General features: G+C 42.0%; 1 protein-coding gene across 2 annotated transcripts; it reads left to right on the top strand.

The window, feature by feature from the left end:
• The first annotated feature begins 171 nt into the window (after positions 1–171).
• LOC117718971 (mas-related G-protein coupled receptor member A) lies at positions 172–19,101 on the top strand. Of its 2 annotated transcripts, none has more exons than XM_076936407.1 (2): positions 172–257; positions 17,917–19,101. In XM_076936407.1, exons 1-2 carry the CDS (start codon positions 247–249, stop codon positions 18,899–18,901), a joined length of 996 nt encoding a protein of 331 aa, XP_076792522.1. In that variant the 5' UTR covers positions 172–246; the 3' UTR covers positions 18,902–19,101. The 2 variants fall into 2 exon arrangements, with proteins under 2 accessions (XP_076792522.1, XP_034372894.1); XM_034517003.2 differs by having other exon boundaries at positions 177–257; positions 17,914–19,101.
• Positions 19,102–19,871: the final 770 nt, after the last annotated feature.

The raw sequence follows: 19,871 nt of genomic DNA, 5'->3' as shown, positions 1-19,871 counted from the left end.
AGTTGAGAGATAAAAGCATAGCAAAACCAGAGATTGAGAAATGTCTCAGGAGGAGCATGACGAAACAGACCCTACAGTCCCATTTGCCAATAGGACTCTGAGCAGGAAACCACAAGGCTGTCTGGGGTATTGATAAACTTTACTTCCTTCCAGCTTTTAAATGCACTTCTCCAGAGCAAAGAAATATCCTGTAGTGACTGTATCTTTCCTTCTACTCAAGCCAGCTTGCTGCATCCAGCAAGAAGAATGGGGGAAAGGTAAGAGTCTATATAGATCTTATTTTGAATCTATTGTTATGTCTTTTGTGTGCTTGTATCCACATAACTCGATACTGGGGCAGCATATTCAAGTTGCCATGAGGACCATGAGAGGAAAAGATGAGAATCCTGCAACTCCCTTTTGGTGAGTTGGGTGCACTTAGGCTGGACAGTGAATGGTTAGAAGCTGCTTACTAATATTTGTGAAACTCCATCCTGATCTCCTTACCACTAAAGCTTTTGCTGCTAACCTGCTCAGCAGATGAACTCAAATCACAGAACCTTATGACCAGAGAATGCACGCAGTGTTCCACAGACCTGGGGCAATCTCAGCACACATCCATCCTCTTGCCCAGTCAGGTTGCAGATGTCAGCCAGTGGTCTTGCCAAACAACAGAGCCCAGTTAGCTACCACACCCAAATTCAGAGCAAGGGGAATTGCCCAGCTATCTAGAGAAACAGAAAACATGATTTGACGGCTCAGGGCCAGCAGTAGCTGCCCATTCAGCATCAAAGATTAGACACTGAGGGGTGGAGGAAGTCTGTCCCTGCCAAAGGACAGCAAGAAAAATGAAAAAGCAGTGTCTGTCCCACAAATGCTCAACCATCAGGAAAAAAAAAGACATAGCTCAAGAAATTGTGAGCTCTCTGAAAGAAACTAACAAAACTACAGCAGCACTGATTTTAAAGTGGGAGAGAAATGATAGGAAATCCAGACTGACCTAATTCTTCTTTAAATTGTCAGTAAACTTCAAGAATATGAAGACAAGAAATTAATTAAAATATTGGAGCAACATAGCAGCTGAATAAGCAACCATCTCCTCAGTGAGACACAAATTTGAACAGCTATCTTTTTCATCAGGATATATTAATCATACAAAATAATTGATTTTGCTAATGATATTTCGGATGTAAAAGCAGTACCTGGATGGAATTCACACCTTCACCTCCCTCTCTCTCCTCCCTCCTCTTGCTCTTCTCCACCATCCCCTGAATAATCCCAAATTGTACTTTTACATGAGTTTTATTCAGTTCTCCAAAGCCCTCAGTCTTCCTCAATCTGAAGTACTTTCATTGCTCACACACGTGTGTGTGTATAGGTTAGAAGTAGAAATAAGCTATCTTCCTTGGTCACACTCTACACACACACACTTTATTGAGTCAGAGTCTCTCACGAAACCCAGAGCTAGTCAATTCCAGCTAGTCTGGCTTGCCAGCTCACTCTAGGGAACCCCTGTGTCTTAGTTATGGTGACTATTTCTGTGAGGAAAACATGACCAAAGGCAGCTTGGATAGGGAAGTACACCTTGGGTAGGAAATGGTTTATTTTGCTCGCAGTTCCATATAATAGTTCATCCTCAGAAACAGTGAGGCAGGAACTCAAGCAGGGCAGGGACCTGGAGGCAGGAGCTGATGCAAAGGTCATAGAGGGGTGCTTGCTTCTCATGGATTGCTCAGCCTGTTTTCTTATGGAACCCAGGACACCAGCCCAGGGATGGTGCTACTGCAATGAGCCGGGCCCACCTCCCATTAGGCAGTCATTAATTAACAAAATGCCCTACAACTGGATCTTAGGGATTTTTGAGGTTCCCTCCTTTCAGATGACTCTAGCTTGTGTCAAGTTGGCATAAAATTAGCCAGCACAGCTTGTTTCTGACTCCCAAGGGCTTGGATTACAGGGGGCTGACGTAGCTACCCAGCTTAGAAGTAGGTTCTGGAGATCTGAACTCCACTCCTCACGTTTGCATAAGTGCACCACCCACTAAACCATATCCATGACTTTTTACAAGGGTACTGGTGATCTTAACCCAAGCACTTGATCCATTGGGCCATATCCCCAGCCCCTCATTACTTCCTTTATAGCTGAATAAAACTATCGTGTGTGTGTGTGTGTGTGTGTGTGTGTGTGTGTGTGTGTGTGTGTGTTTCCTTTATCCATACATTCTTTTATGTGCAGTAAGTTGATTCCATAATTTGACTATTACTGCGGCCCGAGCTGCCCCACACTTGAGGGCCAGAAATGTTGAGAACTGCACTACCCCACGTTTGGGGGCCAAAACGTCTCGGACCTCTCTGTCAATGTTGGAACCCGCACTGCCAAAAGCCTTGGGGGCTAAATTTTTAGAGCCTGCACTGCCCCAAGCTGCTCCAGTCCGAGGGTTGGTGTTCAGCAAGAGAGAGTGAGGACGGACTCGAAGAATGGAGACCAGAGAGAGTGTGATTCAATCCCATTTATTCTTCAGTCTCTCTTCTTCTCTCCAAGTTCCTAGTTCCAGGTCCCTAGTTCCAGTTGCTAGTGTCTTTCCCAGTTCTAAGTTCTTTCTCCAAGTGCCAAGTGCCTAATACCTAATGCCTAATAACTAACTCCAAGTTGTACTCTAAGTTGTACTCTCTAACCTAATTCCTAATTCTAAGTTGTACTTCCAAGTGCCTAATAATCTGTTGCTTTCTTCTGTCTGCCTCTCGCCTTTTATATGTCTCACTTCTAAGCCACGCCTCTAAGTCACGCCTTTAAATCATGCCCTTAGGTCTTATCTCTAAATCTGATCTCTAAGTCACATCCTTAAGTCACACACCTTTAAGTCTCACACACCCAAGGGAAAATCCTGGGTATCTAAAGCAAGATGTTATCAGAGTGTGCTCCGCTGTTGTAGGCTAATATAATCAAGTCTCTGGTCAGGGTATATGGCTCAAGATGGCTGCAAGGATGATAGCCGCCTTCTGTCGGCTCCCCACAGACTATTGTGAATAAGACCACAATAAACATAGTTATAACTATAATAGTTATAATTGTCTATCTTGTACATTGACTTTGGTTTCTTGAGCTATACACCCAAAAGCAACCTACATGGAACCTATGGCAATTTTAGCTCTACTGTTTGAATGATAGCCATATTGACTGCCTTACTGGCTGCAATAACTTACATTCCCTCCAGTAGTCAAGGAATCCGTTTTCATTGTGTCCTCACCAGCATCCAGTGTTTATTGTTCATTTTCTCTGGAATGATCATTTTAATTGATTTTGTGCAGCATGAGAGATGGGGGTAGTTTCAATCTTCTACCTGTGGGTTTCCTGTTTAATAGCATTGTTTCCTGAAGAAGCTATCTTTCCTTTGTTGAGGGTCAGATAGAAGTGGCTGTGTGGTTTTAAAGCTGCATCCTCTAATCTATGACTCCGGTCCCCATTTTCAATTTCTTGTGCTGATACTGTCATTATGAGGTTCTGCTTAAGCAATCATATCACTGAGATTTCATGGGTCACCTAAATTGTGAACTCTCTTAAAGAGATCGCCTTTGTCTGTTGAGAAGAGAGTGTATCCCACAGCTGTCACATGGAATATTCTCTAGATGTAAAGTCTCTTTGATCTACGGTATAGTGAACTCTAAAGTTTATTTGTTAGTACTTTATCAGAATAATGTGTTTACTGATGAAAGTGGGGTACTGAAGTCAGCCACTAGTTTAGTTCCTGGGCCTATCAGTCATTTTATATCCAGTTATTTGCTTTACAAATTGTGTGTGCCAACATTTAGTGCATATATATTTTCAATCCTTATATTCTCTTTTATCAGTTTTTTATTAATATATTAACAATACATAATGGGTTTTACTGTGTGGTTTTCATAATATACATACTGTATTTTCATCAAATTCATCTCCCTTACATTCCCTCATCCCCCCAACTCCTACTGATCTCCTCCCTCTCACCAACTACTCCTCTGCTGACGAGTTTGACTTGTGTCTCCTCTGTTGGAGATGGGTATGGCTGCTCCTGCCTCCTTTCCTTCACTTTCTTGGCCCTTTGTATTTATCCTTTCACTCTTAGACTAAGTGTTTGCATTGAAGAATGCTTCCTGTAGTCAACCAGCTGTTCTATCTTGCCATTCCGTGTCTTGCTAAAGGAGAGTTAAGACTGTTTAGTATTGGGTTATTATTGAGGGTTATATTCTGAAGCCTGTAATTTGATGTCATTTTTTACTGGTTGATTTTAATGCTTTCTCTCTCTCTTTCTCTCTCTCTCTTTCTCTCGCTCTCTCTTTCTCGTTCATCTTTCGAGCTTTCTGAATTTTTTTTTTTTTTGGTTTTTTGAGACAGGGTTTCTCTGTGTAGTCCTGGCTGTCCTGGACCAGGCTGGCCTCAAACTCAGAAATCCACCTGCCTCTGCCTCCCAAGTGCTGGGATTAAAGGCGTGTGCCACCACCGCCCGGCCAAGCTTTCTGGTTTACTTAACATGTTACTCTTACTAGCTTCCAACTGTTTGTCTATTTCCCTTGTGAAATCCTTTCCTTCTGGGCTCTGGTGTTTGCAGCTGTCTTTCTTCCTTGTATGTGTAGGATCTCTTTGGAGTCCAGGGTATTCACTTGGTGGCCATGGATTGCTTAGTTGTACCTGTCTGTGGGTTGGAGGGTATTTACCACTCTGTCACTTTCAATGAATAATATTGTCACAGATAGCAATCTTGGTTGACATGAGAGACATCCAGCACTTCCTGAGTTTCTTTTTATCAAGTGCATGGCTGTAAAACCATGTGTATTTTAGAATTCCAGGTGTAATTTTGATGTGTTTCTCTTTGTAAGTGGGTTAAACTCTTGGATTCTTGGGTTTGATCTCTTAACTATGGCCCAGAGCTCTCAAAAAGTTGCAGTTACAGCCATCTATCTTTTCTTTATTCCTTCATGGATATAATATTTCCTTGACCTTGTCTTGAGTTCCTGCTCTTCTTCTGTATGGTACAGCCTGCTGCTCATCCTTCCTGCTGGGTTTTATTTAACTTAATGTGTTTTTTAAATTTCAACATTTCCATTTGGGTTTGGGTTTTATTTTGAGTAGTTTGGGTTTTTTGGTTTTGTTGGTTTGGTTTTTTTTTTGTTTTGTTTTTTGTTGTTGTTGTTGTTGTTGTTGTTTTTTGGTCTCATTTTTCTTGCTGAACTTCTCTTTCTTGTTTCTGATTTTTCTCCCCAAGTGTTGTTGTTGTTGCTGATGATGATGATGTTGTTGCTGCTGCTGAAGCAGCCATAGTTTTGTTTTGTTAAGACAGGGTGTCACTGTGTAGCCCTGGCTGACCTAGAACTTCCTTTGCAGACCAGGCTGGATTTGAACTCACAGAAATCTACCTCCCTAAGCCTCCTGAGAGCTGAGACTAAAGGAGTGCATCTCCATACCCAGCTTCACCTAGGTTTTCAGCTGACACCCTCTCATCCTCAGTTTGTTCAAACATGCCTTGAGGTTGTTCATAGTGTTTAACACTACTAGGCTTTTGATTTATTTATCTGGCGTTTCAACCAGTTTGACATAGTTATGTTCTGTTATTGAGGACTTATGGGTTCTTTACTATATCACACCACCTCACTTCCCTTGCATTTGTACCCTGAGACTTGAACTCCAGAATTTAGGCTGTAGCTGCCCCTTGTGTTTGGCTTTATTACCTCTTTAACAATTAGTGCTTTCCACCCAAGTAGTTCAGGGACCAAAATAACAATCAACTCCCTAGATCCACACTGTTTGTCAGACTAGACACTCACATCCAATGGAGGTGCAAGGTACATTTGGGCGTGGCTATTCAAACATACTTCTGAGATGCAGAAACCACCTCTCTGTCTCTGTCTCTCTGTCTCTGTCTCTCTGTCTGTCTCTCTGTCTCTGTCTCTCTGTCTGTCTCTCTGTCTCTCTGTCTCTCTCTCTCTCTGTCTCTGTCTCTCTCTGTCTCTCTCTGTCTCTCTCTGTCTCTCTCTGTCTCTCTCTCTCTCTGTCTCTCTCTCTCTCTCTCTCTCTCTCTGAGACAGGGTTTCTCTGTGTAACTCTAGTTGTCCTGGAACTCACTCTGTAGACCACGCTGGCCTGGAACTCACAGAGATCTTCTGCCTCTCAAGTGTTGGGATCAAAGGTGGCAGCACACCCACCAGGGTGCGGATGCAGTCCCAAACCTTGTTTTTGTAGAGAAACAGCTTATGGAGCTTTTCTCTTTTGATTGCAGCCCTACTCAGGTGGAGAGAATTGTGTTCTATCTCCTATGCCTTCGTTTATCATTCTTTTTTTTTTATATAGTCTGATCAAACCGCTGATTTTACTTTTTTCACACAAAAGTTATATGCATATAGAGGCAGGATGCAGGGAAGGGGATGACGCAGGATGGTAGATGTTCAGGGGGAGTACAGATATCTTCCAGAACAGGGTATCAGCTGGGTGAAGGTTCAGGAGACATAGACTCCGCCTATGATTCACTTGTCTTTATCTAAGTTGGTACTATCCACCAAGGCTACCCAAGGTTTATGACTATCCACAAGACCTATGACTACTTGTTCTCATCCAGGCTGGTAAATTTTCACCAAAGCTGCCTGTTTACAATATCTTATAGCTATCTGTTTCAGTGTTTTTCCACAGAGACCCAAGACTTTGAGTTAGCAGGCATGTATGTCAGGCCTATTGCTGATTTTAGGCCTATGGCTGATTTTAGGCCTTCGGTGTATAAACAGGCCTGCCCTTGACAGAAAGCATTTAATTGGGGACTTGCTTAAAGTTTCAGAGGGTTAGTCCATTTCCATTATGGTGGAGAGCATGGTATCAGACAGGTATGCATGGTACTGGAGCAGTAGCTGAAAAGCTTCAAACTCACATTTAATCTGCCAGTTTCAAGGAGAGAGAGGGAAAGAGAGAGAGGGAGAGAGAGAGAGGAAGACAGAGAGAGAGAGAGAGAGAGAGAGAGAGAGAGAGAGAGAGAGAGAGAGAGAGAGATTCTCTAGTAATGTCACACCTACCTAAGAAAGCCTCGCCTTCTAACCTTTCCCAAACAGTTCCACTAACTAGAGACCATTCAAACCCAATGGCCTATGAGAGCCATCCTTATTTAGACTATCATACCCTGGAACTGCAGTTCCAATTCCATACTCATGAGTCTGGTTTGCAAATGCTTGTATTAGAGATGATTTGTTCAAGCTAGAGTTGGACCAGTCTAGGTTAGAGGAGAAGGGTCATCCAAATTAAGTGTGAAACTTTTGCAAGGATTAAAAAAAATGGGTCCCAGGCCTCCAGAACTCACTTAAAGCTCTCTCACTGGGTCAGGTATGGCAGCAAGGAAGGGTAGCTACACTTATTTTTTTTTCTTTTTTTTTTTATTGGATATTTTATTTACATTTCAGATGCCATCCCCTTTCCCCATTTCCCCTCCCTAGAAAACCCCTATCCCATGTTCCCTTTTCCTTTTTGCTTTTATACAATTTTTTTAAATGTTAATCAAAGGTTTTATAAGTTTGGTATTGCTCAATCAGAAGTGTAACCCAATACCCAACCTAGATATATCAACTATCTTTGACTGGTGGAGACACGTGAACATCTGCCTCCATGCCTCCCTCTCTCTCTCTCTCTCTCTCTCTCTCTCTCTCTCTCTCTCTCTCTCTTTCTCTCTCTCATTGCCTAGCTTCTCTCCTTCTTCTTCTCCTCTCCTTACTCCTTCTCTTCCTCTCGGTACTCCTTCCCCCTTAGTTCCTCCTACATATCACCCTTCTTGTTAAAATAAAACTTTTCTCTCAAAATACAATTAGAGCATAATTATGCCTATTTGTACCAGTGAGGTACAAGATAGTCCTAATACCCAGTCCATCATTTTGTTGACTAGCCAGAACCTCTGTCATCTCTCCTAACTAAAACACTTAGTTTTGAACCTGGTTTTTTTCTTGGCTTTAGAGTGACTGTCAGCTGAAAACCATCCACTCAGATCTTTTCTCTCCAAGTAAATAGCCAGGATTGGCTATGAGACTATAGGTTTTCAACCCCGTCAGAAATCCAGAATGACTGAGTTAACTGAAATTATGGAAAGCACTAAGCATAGCTTCTAAAACTTAGCCAATTTATAGAGACCGCTGAACATCTGAACAGTCCCTATAGTACAGAACGTTAGAGCAGCAAACCTTCAGCCTTCTAGCCCAGAATCATCTGACAGACCTAGTGATGCAGAATTATTAAGGGCTGATTACTCTGTCTAGACAGATATAATCTGCCTAGTCTGCAAGTGTGTCCTTTTCTGGGCAATAATTTGTCTGTAAATGGAAAAAGGCAATTCTTGCCTGGTGGCTGTCTCACCACAGCTGGAGTAACTCCAAAGATGCTCAATTTCTTCTTAGAATCCAAGACAGGAAGCTGTCCCGAGCAGACAGGTCTCTAATCAACATGAGCATTAATACAGAAATGTTTGTAACATCAATTCTATGGACTTTTGACGTTTTGAAAATCAACTACCCATGTAAGGTAATCTGGACTGTTGTCTGTTAACTCCTTTCAGTGATTTCTAAATAAAATATAGAAAACACCCTAACAATAAACTCAAAGCCATGAATTTGCTATAGGCCCTTAACTCACAGGCTAACCATCTCAAATCAGTTAAAAAAGTTAAAGAAGGACTGGGTCTAAGCCTTGTATTCCTAAATGTGTTATACAGGCACAATGCCCATGAGAGTATCAATATTCATCTCACTTTAAATCAATAAGAAGCTCGTGCCAATGAAAACCTTAAATTTGAAATCAAAGTAAATTTTGTACCATTTAAGAAATTATAACTTCATCTTGATAATAATTATACAAATTTCTACCAATAGCTTATGGCTATGCAATAAATCCTAGCTAATCCCCCCTGTTCCAACAAAACCACTACTTTTCCTTAGAAAGACAGCCCAATATTAACCACTTTATTCCCCAAGCCCAGGGAATTGACTTCTTCAAGCTGATTATGGGCATTGAGATATTAGAAGAGAGGTGGGGGGAAGAGTAAATTGATAAGCCTCTGACGCTGTGTCTTCACTGCATCCAGATGGAATTCCAGGACATCAGAGGTTTGAGCGGGTCTGCTCAGTTTGCTTGATGAGTAGATACACCAAGGCTGTGTATTCTGCAATATACAATTCTCAAAACAATTTTTAGTATCAAGGTAATTTTTTAGAAGGCTGACATTTTATTAAAGATGTTGGTTCTAACAACTTTTCTTTTTTTCCCCTTTTTTAAATTGGTTATAATATTTACATTTCAAATTTTATCCCCTTATCCCATCCCCCACCACACAGGAACCTCTTATCCCATCCCCCCTCCTTGTGCTTCTGTGAGGGTGTGATTTTCCTGTTTCTATGATGCTGTTTCCATTAACATAAACTGCCTCCTAAATTTCTAAATCCTTCCATTTGTGTTATTAAATCTCCTTTTTTTTTTCTTTTCTTTTTCTTTCTTTTTTTTTTCTTTTTTTCTTTTTACTTTTTCTTCATCTTTTTTTAAAATTGGGTATTATATTAACATTTCAGATTTTATCCCCTTACCCCACTTTCTCTCGCCACCCAGAAACCTCCTATCCCATCCCCCCTTCCCATGCTTCTATGGGCTGTTCCCCACCTACCCCCGCCCGCACTACCCCCTCCTCACCATCACATCCCCCCACACACACTCTGTGTTTGTTTTTTATGGGACCAAGAATCTTCTCTCTCACCTATGCCCGACAAGGCCATTCTCTCCTACATATACCGCTGGAGTCATGGGTCCCTCCCTATGTGATCCCAGGCTGGTTTAGATCCTGGGGGGCTCTGGTTGTTTGGTATTGTTGCTTTCCTTCTGGGTCCCACCATCCAACTCCCAACCTCAGACTAAAATCCCAGCCACTGACTGAAGACAAAGTAAAATCCTCAAAATGTTGCCTTAGAATTCAGCGTGAGACTCTGGTGCTGGCCAGAGCCATATAGATGTCTGTTCCCAGGATGGAGACCATTGTCAAGCCTCTGGACCTATCCCCATGCCAGATGGGAAGAAAAGTGGCCCATTGTTGGTTGGGTTCTGCCCAGGACTTCTTCACCTGTATATCTGAGCATACTATTTTTAACCATGAATTTACCTCAACAAATGGAAGCCTGTAACAGAAATATCTTGTTCCTCCCAAGTGCTAGATGGTCTCCTGGGCTTAAGGATGTCATGTTTCCTACCACAATGCCCACTACACACACTCTCCCAATCCCGGGCAGAAATGACTGAGAAAAAAAAAAAACGTGAAATTGACACCAAACCATTTTCTGAGAGCTATGGTGACACCTAGAGCAAGAAATAGTGCTACAGAGCCTGGGCACATGCTGGTGACCAGAAGAGGTGCCTACATCTAACACAGAACCAGCCTGAGACTTCTGAAAGTAAACTTCCCCTTTTAGGTGGCCCTCTATCACCTTTTAATGCCACTTGTGAACTTAGGACAAACCTGGGCTTGGAGCGCCCTCTAGTGGTGACATACACTAGTAGTAACAACACATCCAACAGCCAGATGACCACAAACCTCTAGTTTGGGAACTGCTTAGAATCTCTGGGAAGTTTGGAGGTTAGGGTGCTAGAAGTTTCTAAAGCAGTATGATTAGTGTGAGGAAAGTCAAGGTCGTTAAGAAATCTGGCTGGTGGGAACAGTACGGAATATTATTGTAATGTATCTGTTAAATATTTTTTAATTTTATTTTTAAAAATTCACTTGTTCTTCTGAATTATTTGAAGATTCAAGGATGAAATTGATTTTGAATGCAATTAGGTTGTTTTATTTTGGACAATAAAATAATCTTGACCTAAATAATATAATAAAATAAAAAATAATAAAACAAAAAAAAAGAATCTCTGGGTGCACAAAGTCAGGTTGTGAGCACTAAATCTATAACCCATAGCTTCAATACGCGGATGGTATGCTTGCCGACATGCTCAAGAGATTTCAAGGAGGCCTGAGGCCTGAGGGCGATATGTGTATTTAGCACGCACAAACCTCAGCTTCAGTCCTCAGCACTAGAAAATAAGAGATCATGACCTTCACTAATGAACAAAATAAAGGAAGGGAGGTTCTGGGAAGATTATTCAGTTGGTAAAGTGCTTTCTGCACTAGCATGAGGCCCAGAACTCAAATACCTGGCATCCCATAAAAGCCAGGCGTGGCACATACCAGTAAAGAAAGCAGAGACTGGAGGGTCCTTGGGGGCTTGTGGACCAATTAGTCTGAGTAAATTAGTGAGCTGTAGGCTCAGTGAGATGCTCTGTCTCAAATACTAGTTACCAAGCAATTGAGGAAAAAACAACAATGGACATCAGTCTCTTCCCTACCCCCATGCATATACACACACACACACACACACACACACACACACACACACACATTGCCACATGTACACACTAAAACCCAAACCTCAAGTACAATCATCCAAATCAAAACATAAATGGCATTTCTTAAAATTCATTCCTTTCGAAATACCAAAAATGAAACTGAATAGATAGGTCCAAAAGGAGCATGTCTCAATATAATGAACACCACACTCAGTGAGGCACAGCTGATGTCATAGGAAAAGCTGGAAGCCTTTTCTTTCTTTTTTTTTTTCTTTTTTTTTTTTGTTTGGTTTTTTTTTTTGTTTGTTTGTTTTTTTGTTTTTCGAGACAGGGTTTCTCTGTGTAGCCCTGGCTGTCCTGGAACCCACTCTGTAGACCAGGCTGGCCTCGAACTCAGAAATCCGCCTGCCTCTGCCTCCCAAGTGCTGGGATTAGAGGTGTGTGCCACCACCGCCCGGCTGGAAGTCTTTTCTGTAAGATATCAAATGAAACATGAAAAGTCAAGGGTGATTGCTCTTACTGTGTTATTCAACATAGTACTTGTCTTAGTTAGGGTTTTACTGCTGTGAATAGACACCATGACCAAGGCAACTCTTATAAGGACAACACTGGGGCTGGCTTACAGGTTCAGAGGTTCTGTTCATTATCATCAAGGCAGGATCATGGCAGCATCCAGGCAGGCATGGTACAGGAGGAGCTGAGAGTTCTACATCTACATCTGAAGGCTCCTAGCAGAATACTGGCTTCCAGGCATCTAGGATGAGGGTCTTATAGCCCACAGGGACACACCTACTCCAACAAGGCCACACCTACTCCAAGAAGATCACACCTTCTAATAATGCCACTCCCTGGGCCGAGCATATACAAACCATCACAGTACTAGAAGTCCTTACTGGTGAGTTCAGGCAAGTTAAAAGATTTTAAATACTAAATATTAAGAGTAACATAGTCCAGTCGTGACTTTTTCAAATAACAAGGTCTTATATCAACAGCTCTAAGTCTATCAAAGGCCACTAGAACTAGTAAACTACCTCAGGAAAGTACAAAATCAACAGATGAACCAATGATATCACCATATGTAGAAAAGACAAGACCAGCCAGTCCTCTGACATATCATCCAAAAAAAATGCCAAGGAAAGTATTCAACCATAGATAGAAGATCTTTAAAGTGGAAGATCTGATTAAGTAAATTGGAAAGGACATTTGAAAAGTAGAAAGACAACCTAGGTTAGAAGAATCAGTGTGGTTTAAATGTCTGTGCTAGGGATTGGATTCAGCTCAGTGTTAGGGCTCATGCCTAAATATCCACACTATCCAAAAACGTCTGAAAACTCAGTGAAATCTTTACTAGGGTGTGGGGAATTGTGAGTTATCAAGAGATACCTACTGAATGCATAGCAAGAGAGACGGCTCAGCTGTTAAGAGTGCACACTGTTCTGGCAGAGGACCCAAGTCAAGCAGCTGAAAAATGACTGTAACTCCAAGGTCAGGTCATCCAACACACTGTCCTGGCCACAGTGAGAAACTACATTCATGTGCAAATATGCCACATAGACACACATGTATATACAGAATTTTAAACAATTGTTTTAAAGAAAGAAGACAAAGTGTGCCAACACATAGTGCAATCACAGTTTGGGAGACTGAGATAGAAAGATGAGCTCAAGGCTAACCTGGGCTACACAGGGAGTTAACTTCCTCCCCCCAAAAATGCCAGAAAGCATATTTAAATAAATGATGAATAAAAATTCCTCTGCTCAGGAAAATAGGAAATATCAATGTACAGAAAGTGCAAAGGTCTCCAGTGAATTTCAGCACAAAGAAGGGATTGCCAAAGCATGATGAGCAACCCATCAACAAAGAAAAAAATTCAGAGATTTTTTTAAAGGCATTGTAAATGAAGAAATCCCAGTAAAACCATCCATGAACTTCTTGGCAGAAACCCTACAGGACAGAACACAACACAAAACATTTAAATTACTGTAGTAAAAAAATAATTGGCGAGCAGGAAAACCATGCCAAGCATATCTGTCACTCATAAGTGATGTGGAAAGAGAAAACTTTTCTGGATAAATAAGACATAGTCTGAAAAGTTTTATTTTAACAGGAAGGGTGAAGCTAGGTGATAAGAGAGAGAAAGAGAGAGAAAGAGAGGGGGCATGGAAGCAGATGTTCACATGTCTCCACCAGTCAAAGATAGTTTATATATCTAGGTTGGGTATTGGGTTACACTTCTGATTGAGCATTACCGAACTTATAAAGCCTTTGATTAACATTTTTAAAAAATGTATAAAAGCAAAAAGGAAAAGGGGACGTGGGATAGGGGTTTTCTAGGGAGGGGAAATGGGGAAAGGGGATGGCATCTGAAATGTAAATAAAATTTTTAAAATGCTATTTTTGGTTGAACTTTAACAACAGGTGTAACTATAATAATATGGTTTCCAGAAATAAAGCAATTTGCTTCTCAAAAAAAAAAAAAAAAAAAAAGAAATAGCCCATGACCTCTTGGCTAACTTTACAGGAACTGCTAAAGGGGAGTTCTTTAAACTGAAAATAATGGGCTGTTATTAATCATATAAGACTTACAAAACCACAAATTACAGAGCCAGTTATTAAAACAATATGGATGGTGGAAGTTGCTGCTCCTCGGCAGCCATTTGACTGAACTTCCTGGGAGATGCATCTGTGGGCATGTCTGTGAGAACACCTCCAGAGCGGTTTAACTAAGGAGGGAAGACTCACCCTGAATGTGGGTAACATCACCAGTTGTTTGAATGAGATCTGAGACTGGACTAACAGAAAGCAAAGAATAGAGCCCTCCTCTCTCTTCTTCCTGACTTAAGGCCTTGTGACCAGCCACCTCATGCTCCTGACACCACTCCTTCCTGGCCATGGCATCCCTTCAAACCAAGAGCCAAATAAACACTTCCATTTTTGAACTGCTTTTCTCAAGTGCTTTTGTCACAGAAGAGATAAAAGTAACTAACCTAGGAATCAACACTGAAAATAACCAAGAACTAAAACTTTTCTGTTAAATTTTCTAAGCCCAATGCACAAGTGAAAAGATAAACTCCTCATGGCTACATTAGTTTCTTTTCACTGCTGTGACTAGTCCCTGAGGTAACATTCTAAGTGGAAGACATATCTATTTTGGCTCATAATTTCAAAGGATTCAGCCCAAGGTTGCTTGGCTCTGTTTCTGGTCCTACTGTGATCAGAACGAACATCATGGTGGTGGAACTATCTGGCAAGGGAACTACAAATGTTGGTGTGTAATAAGCAAGGGGGAACATACAGAGAGGATGCTAGAGAAAGCTGTGACCCCAAGGAACACACTTCCACTGACCTATTTTGTCCAAGTAGGTGCCAACTCCCAACAACATAACCATCATATGGAGTTCACCAATGGTTTAAAATATTTATTGTGTCTGTTCTCACCAGCTAATCTCTGGAGGTGACCTTATACACATATCAAGAGATATGTTTCATGGATCTCCCAAGTGTTTCTTAACCTAATCAGATTCACAGTCGAGATTAACTGTAACAAAGTCCACCTCTTCCTAACCCCAAAATATCACTTTAAACCACAGTGTTTTACTGCTGATCCTCGAATGACTTCTGTCTCTCTCACAACAAAAACTCCACCCAGTCCAACTGCAAAAGTCCCCAAAGCTTTAGCAGAGCCAACATTATAAATTCAGACTCTCTTGAGACTAAAGATGCAGTTTCAGCCATGAACACCTATATAAATTATATAACCCCATCAAACTGTGACACAGAGTAAACTTCACTATCCCAATGTGAATAAATGGAGGAATGAAGAGAAAGGATGCTATCACCCCAAGAACAAAACCCAGCAGGAGGCTCACTGTGACTCCATGCCCAGTATCTAGGGCATCCAGTATCGTGATGTAAGTGCCAACAGGCTTGGGCAGCCAAGCTCCTAGAGTCTTGCTGTTTGTAGCCCACTTGGCCTCTCTCTGAAGCTGGTTCCTCTTGGTATCTGTGCCTTTTCTCTGCAGAATTCTTTATCTCTGGCATCTCCAACATCCTGGGATTGCCACTGCAGTTTAGGTTTTACCTGGAAGGTTCACATATCACTCTTGGGGGATCCTTTGTAAAGGATGCCACCCTGCTACACACTGCCAGACTTCCTAGCTTTCCTTTGGAACATCAATGAAAAATTTCACGATCCAGTAACTTTTGTATTCTGGATGCACTACAAGAACAATGGTTATACCTAATACCAACTCAAGCAGTATCTGGACTCCCAAGGGTCATGACTTAAACAGCCTCTGAAACCTCAGCAAATGAACCTGAGAAAGCATTTCCACTGGTTTAAGAATATCCTGGGGCCCCATTTGTCTCACAGGAAAGTCTTTCAAATTAGTGTACTAGTTACACCCTTGAACATGCAATGATAGAGTCGGGCCAAAGAACTTGAAATGACCTCAGGAATATTTCTATTTATTGCCTTAATATTTCTTGCTTGGTTGGTTTGGTTTGGTTAGGTTAGGTTAGGTTTGGTTTCATTTAGTTTGGTTTGGTTTTTTTGTCAACTCATTGCAAACCCAGACAAACCAAGAGAGAACTGAGAAAATGTCTCCATCAGATTGGGCAGCAGGCAAGTCTGAAGACATTTTCTTGACTAATGACTGATATAGAAGGGCCACACACACCATGGGCTGAGCAATCCCTGAGTATCAAACTAGTTAATAATGGTTCCCCATGTGATGTAGAGCATCATGGTGGAATTCTGTAGTGATTTTGAGCACCATGTTGGTGTGTATAGTGTTGTAAAGCATCATGGCCAAGTGTGTAGTTATTTATAGAATAATGTTAAGAGTGTGAAGTGGTGCAGGGCATCATGGTGGGATTGTGTAGAGGGCTAGAGAGTCATGTTAATGTGTGAAGTGTTGTAGAGCATCACAATGGGAGTATGTTGTGATGATTATCACCATGGGAGGAATGTGTAGTGATGCAGGCATCATGGGGAGAGTGTGTAGTGATGCAGGCATCATGGGAAAAGTGTGTAGTGATGCAGGCATCATGGGGAGAGTGTGTAGTGATACAGTACATCATAGAGAGTGTGTAGTGATGCAGGCATCATGGGGAGACTGTGTAGTGGTGCAGGCATCATATTAGGGTCTTGTAGTGATGTGAGGAGACAGAGCCTTGAGCAGCACTGCAAGAGATCAGGGATGGGTATTAAAATGGCTCACATGGCACAAACAGAAGATGATTCTTTTGTCTGATTAAGTCTTAGTTTTTTTCAACCATGTAAAATGAGATTTCTACAAAGCAAAGTTACTGGTTCAATATAACAGACAAATACCTCAGACCCTGAAATTAGCCTTGCACATTTCTAAACTCCCTAGTTGGTAGTAAAAGATTGACTGGTTTCCACTTACTTCCTGCTCTAGTCCACTGGGACCATCGTGTCTGGTGTCTCTTAGAAAGCATGAGGAGGAAGCCGTGCATTCATTCCTGGGTAGCAGTCTGCACCCTGCCTTTGGCCTGGACGCCTCTGTGAATTCATGAACTCAGGGCCACTTTTGTGAGGGGAAAATAAAAGCTTACAGACTGATTTTTTTTTCTTCCCAGACAACTGCTATTCCCTTCCATGTCGCTAACTTCTTCTCCTCACTCTTTCTGTATTTGGTTTAAGCTGGGAGGTTTCTTAATCTACAGTATTGACTGCCATCTCGAACCTAGTTTGGATATTTCTTCTCTGGCTTTTCTCCCATCCACATATAATCAATACACCATGGTGATGATTCTGTTCAAAGGTGAGGGGGTGGGCTCCAGAGCTTTGGGGTTCTTAATAAGTTGCCTGCCCTCTGACAGCCTATACCACCTCCCCTGAAATACAAAAGCCATTATTCCTAGCAGGCAAGCTAAGCCTTACAATTAATTAATGACCATTTAAAAAGTATATCATAAACGTCTGAAATTCTCATAATGAAATTCATCATCTTATACAGTTAATATGTTGTGGGGTCCGCTTAAATCCAACACAAATCCAACATAACTCAAATACCATGTCAATGCAGGTGACAAAAATGTATTGTAATCAAGCAGATTCTGGTCCATCGGGGCCGCAGACCAGACCCAAGAGCCTGAAGGAATGGTGTACAGCTATTTAAGGAACAAAACCTTAATGACAGGGGGGCGAAATGGTCTGTAGCATTGTCCGATCACGTTTTGACATAAGGGGTTAAGCAAGGGAGTTTTCACCAATCAGGTTAGGAGATGGGCCTTGGGTGTGGGAACATGAACTTAGTTTGACCCTGTCAGAAAGATGGAGATGTCCCTGAGATGTCTGGACTCAGACAACTGTTTCCTTACAAGAGAAGCTGTTCAGCTGTTGGGAAGTCCTTAGCTTCCCTAGGGCCTGGGACCTTGAATTTTGCTTGTCCCTATGATTAAATGGAGTCTGAAAATGAAATGGTAGTTCTTAGAATTAGTTTCTTTTGCTTGTTTCCCAACAAATATGTGTTCATCGACTATGTCTTTAACAAAAGGTACGCTCATACAGAAAGCCTCATGTCTTCTTTGTGTTCCCAGCAGCACTGGTGCAGGGTTTCTGGCCCTAAACACCTCAGCCTCGCCAGTGGCAGTCACAACAACAAATCCAATGGACAAAACCATACCTGGAAGTTTCAACAGCAGGACCCTGATCCCAAACTTGATCATCATCATCTCCGGACTGGTCGGGCTGACAGGAAACGCCATTGTGTTCTGGCTCCTGGGCTTCCGCTTGCGCAGGAATGCCTTCTCAGTCTACATCCTAAACTTGGCCCTGGCTGACTTTCTTTTCCTCCTCTGTCACATGGTAGATTCCACGCTGCTTCTTCTCAAGTTTTCCTACCCCAACATTATCCTTTTCCCTTGCTTTTACACGGTCATGATGGTTCCCTACATCGCAGGTCTGAGCATGCTCAGTGCCATCAGCACTGAGCGCTGCCTATCTGTCCTGTGCCCCATCTGGTATCGCTGCCGCCGCCCAAAACACACATCAACTGTCATGTGCACTGCGATCTGGGTCCTGTCACTGTTGATCTGCATTCTGAATAGGTATTTCTGTGGCTTCTTAGATACCAAATACGAAAATGACAATCGGTGTCTGGCATTTAACTTCTTTACTACCGCGTGCCTGATGTTTTTGTTTGTGGTCCTTTTTCTGTCCAGCCTGGCTCTGCTGGCCAGGTTGTTCTATAGTGCTGGGCGGATGAAGCTCACCAGATTGTACGTGACCATCATGCTGACCGTTTTGGTTTTTCTCCTCTGTGGGTTGCCCTTTGGCATCCACTGGTTCCTGTTAATCTGGGTTAAGATTCATTATGGTGTATTTACTTATGGTCTGTATCTGGCATCGCTCGTCCTGACTGCTGTCAACAGCTGTGCCAACCCCATCATTTACTTCTTCGTGGGCTCCTTCAGGCATCAGTTGAAGCACCAGACCCTCAAAATGGTTCTCCAGAGGGCGCTGCAGGACACTCCTGAGACAGCTGAAAACACAGCTGAGATGTCAAGCAGCAAAGCGGAGCCCTGATGAAAAGCCTCTACCTGCACCTCACAGACGGCTTTGGAGTGAGCACTACCCTGCTGCACTTGACCACTGTCCACGCTCCTCTCAGTCTTGTGACTTGACATGCCTCAGTGGTTCATCTTATTGACTTAGTTTTTCTACCTCTCCTGAGTAAAAGCATTAATTAGAACTTATTGTGTTTCCAACTTTCTTGACATTAATTAAAAGTCTCATGCTAACTTCCTCTGAAGCATTCTTGCTGTTTCTTTGCAACTTTTGTTGCCATGGAAATAGCCCAGGTCCAAAACCATGACTCTCTTGTCTATGATTGTTCTGTACCTGAATATCAAGACAAAGGAGCCCCATGGTTTCCTGTGAAACATCATCACGAAACAACACCTTCAACAAAAATGTCTTACACCTATCCAATCACAATGCTCACCATGCTGATAATAGCATAGGACTCATACACAATTTACAAAGACAGGTGTGAGGCCCCGACACCACACTGCATTATACACTCTCAAGAACCTCTGCTTCAGCAGAAGAATCCCATGTCTCCAGCCAGATAACCCTAGCAACCTAGTCTTGAAGTACCTGAGGATGTAGATGCTGTGAGTTCTAAATGAAGAACAGTGAGTCTCTATTTTTAAGCTGATTCTATCATGATCACCTTAGATCTCCTGTCTATCCATGGAAACACAGCAGGTGATGGAATTACAAAATATCACCGGTCTGATCTTATTCCATAAGAAATGTGGCACCTGTTTTCTGAACAAGGCTGTGAAATTTGACTTTTCTGTAACAATGGCCTAAATATAAGAACTATATTGATTACAAAAGACCTAGAAATTCATCCTCTCTGCCATAACTATAATCAAAATGAACACATACTCTTTATACCTGACTGACAGATGCCTGGCATTTGGAGAGACTGCTGTGACATGTTCTTTCTCTATGTGGAGATGGCACATGTCAGACACCTATATTACCG

The sequence above is a fragment of the Arvicanthis niloticus genome, chromosome 1 (assembly GCF_011762505.2).
Source record: "Arvicanthis niloticus isolate mArvNil1 chromosome 1, mArvNil1.pat.X, whole genome shotgun sequence".
Classification (NCBI taxonomy): Eukaryota; Metazoa; Chordata; class Mammalia; order Rodentia; family Muridae; genus Arvicanthis; species Arvicanthis niloticus.
The sequence above is the reverse complement of the archived record's forward strand: the minus strand, read 5'-3'. Positions and strand labels throughout refer to the sequence as shown.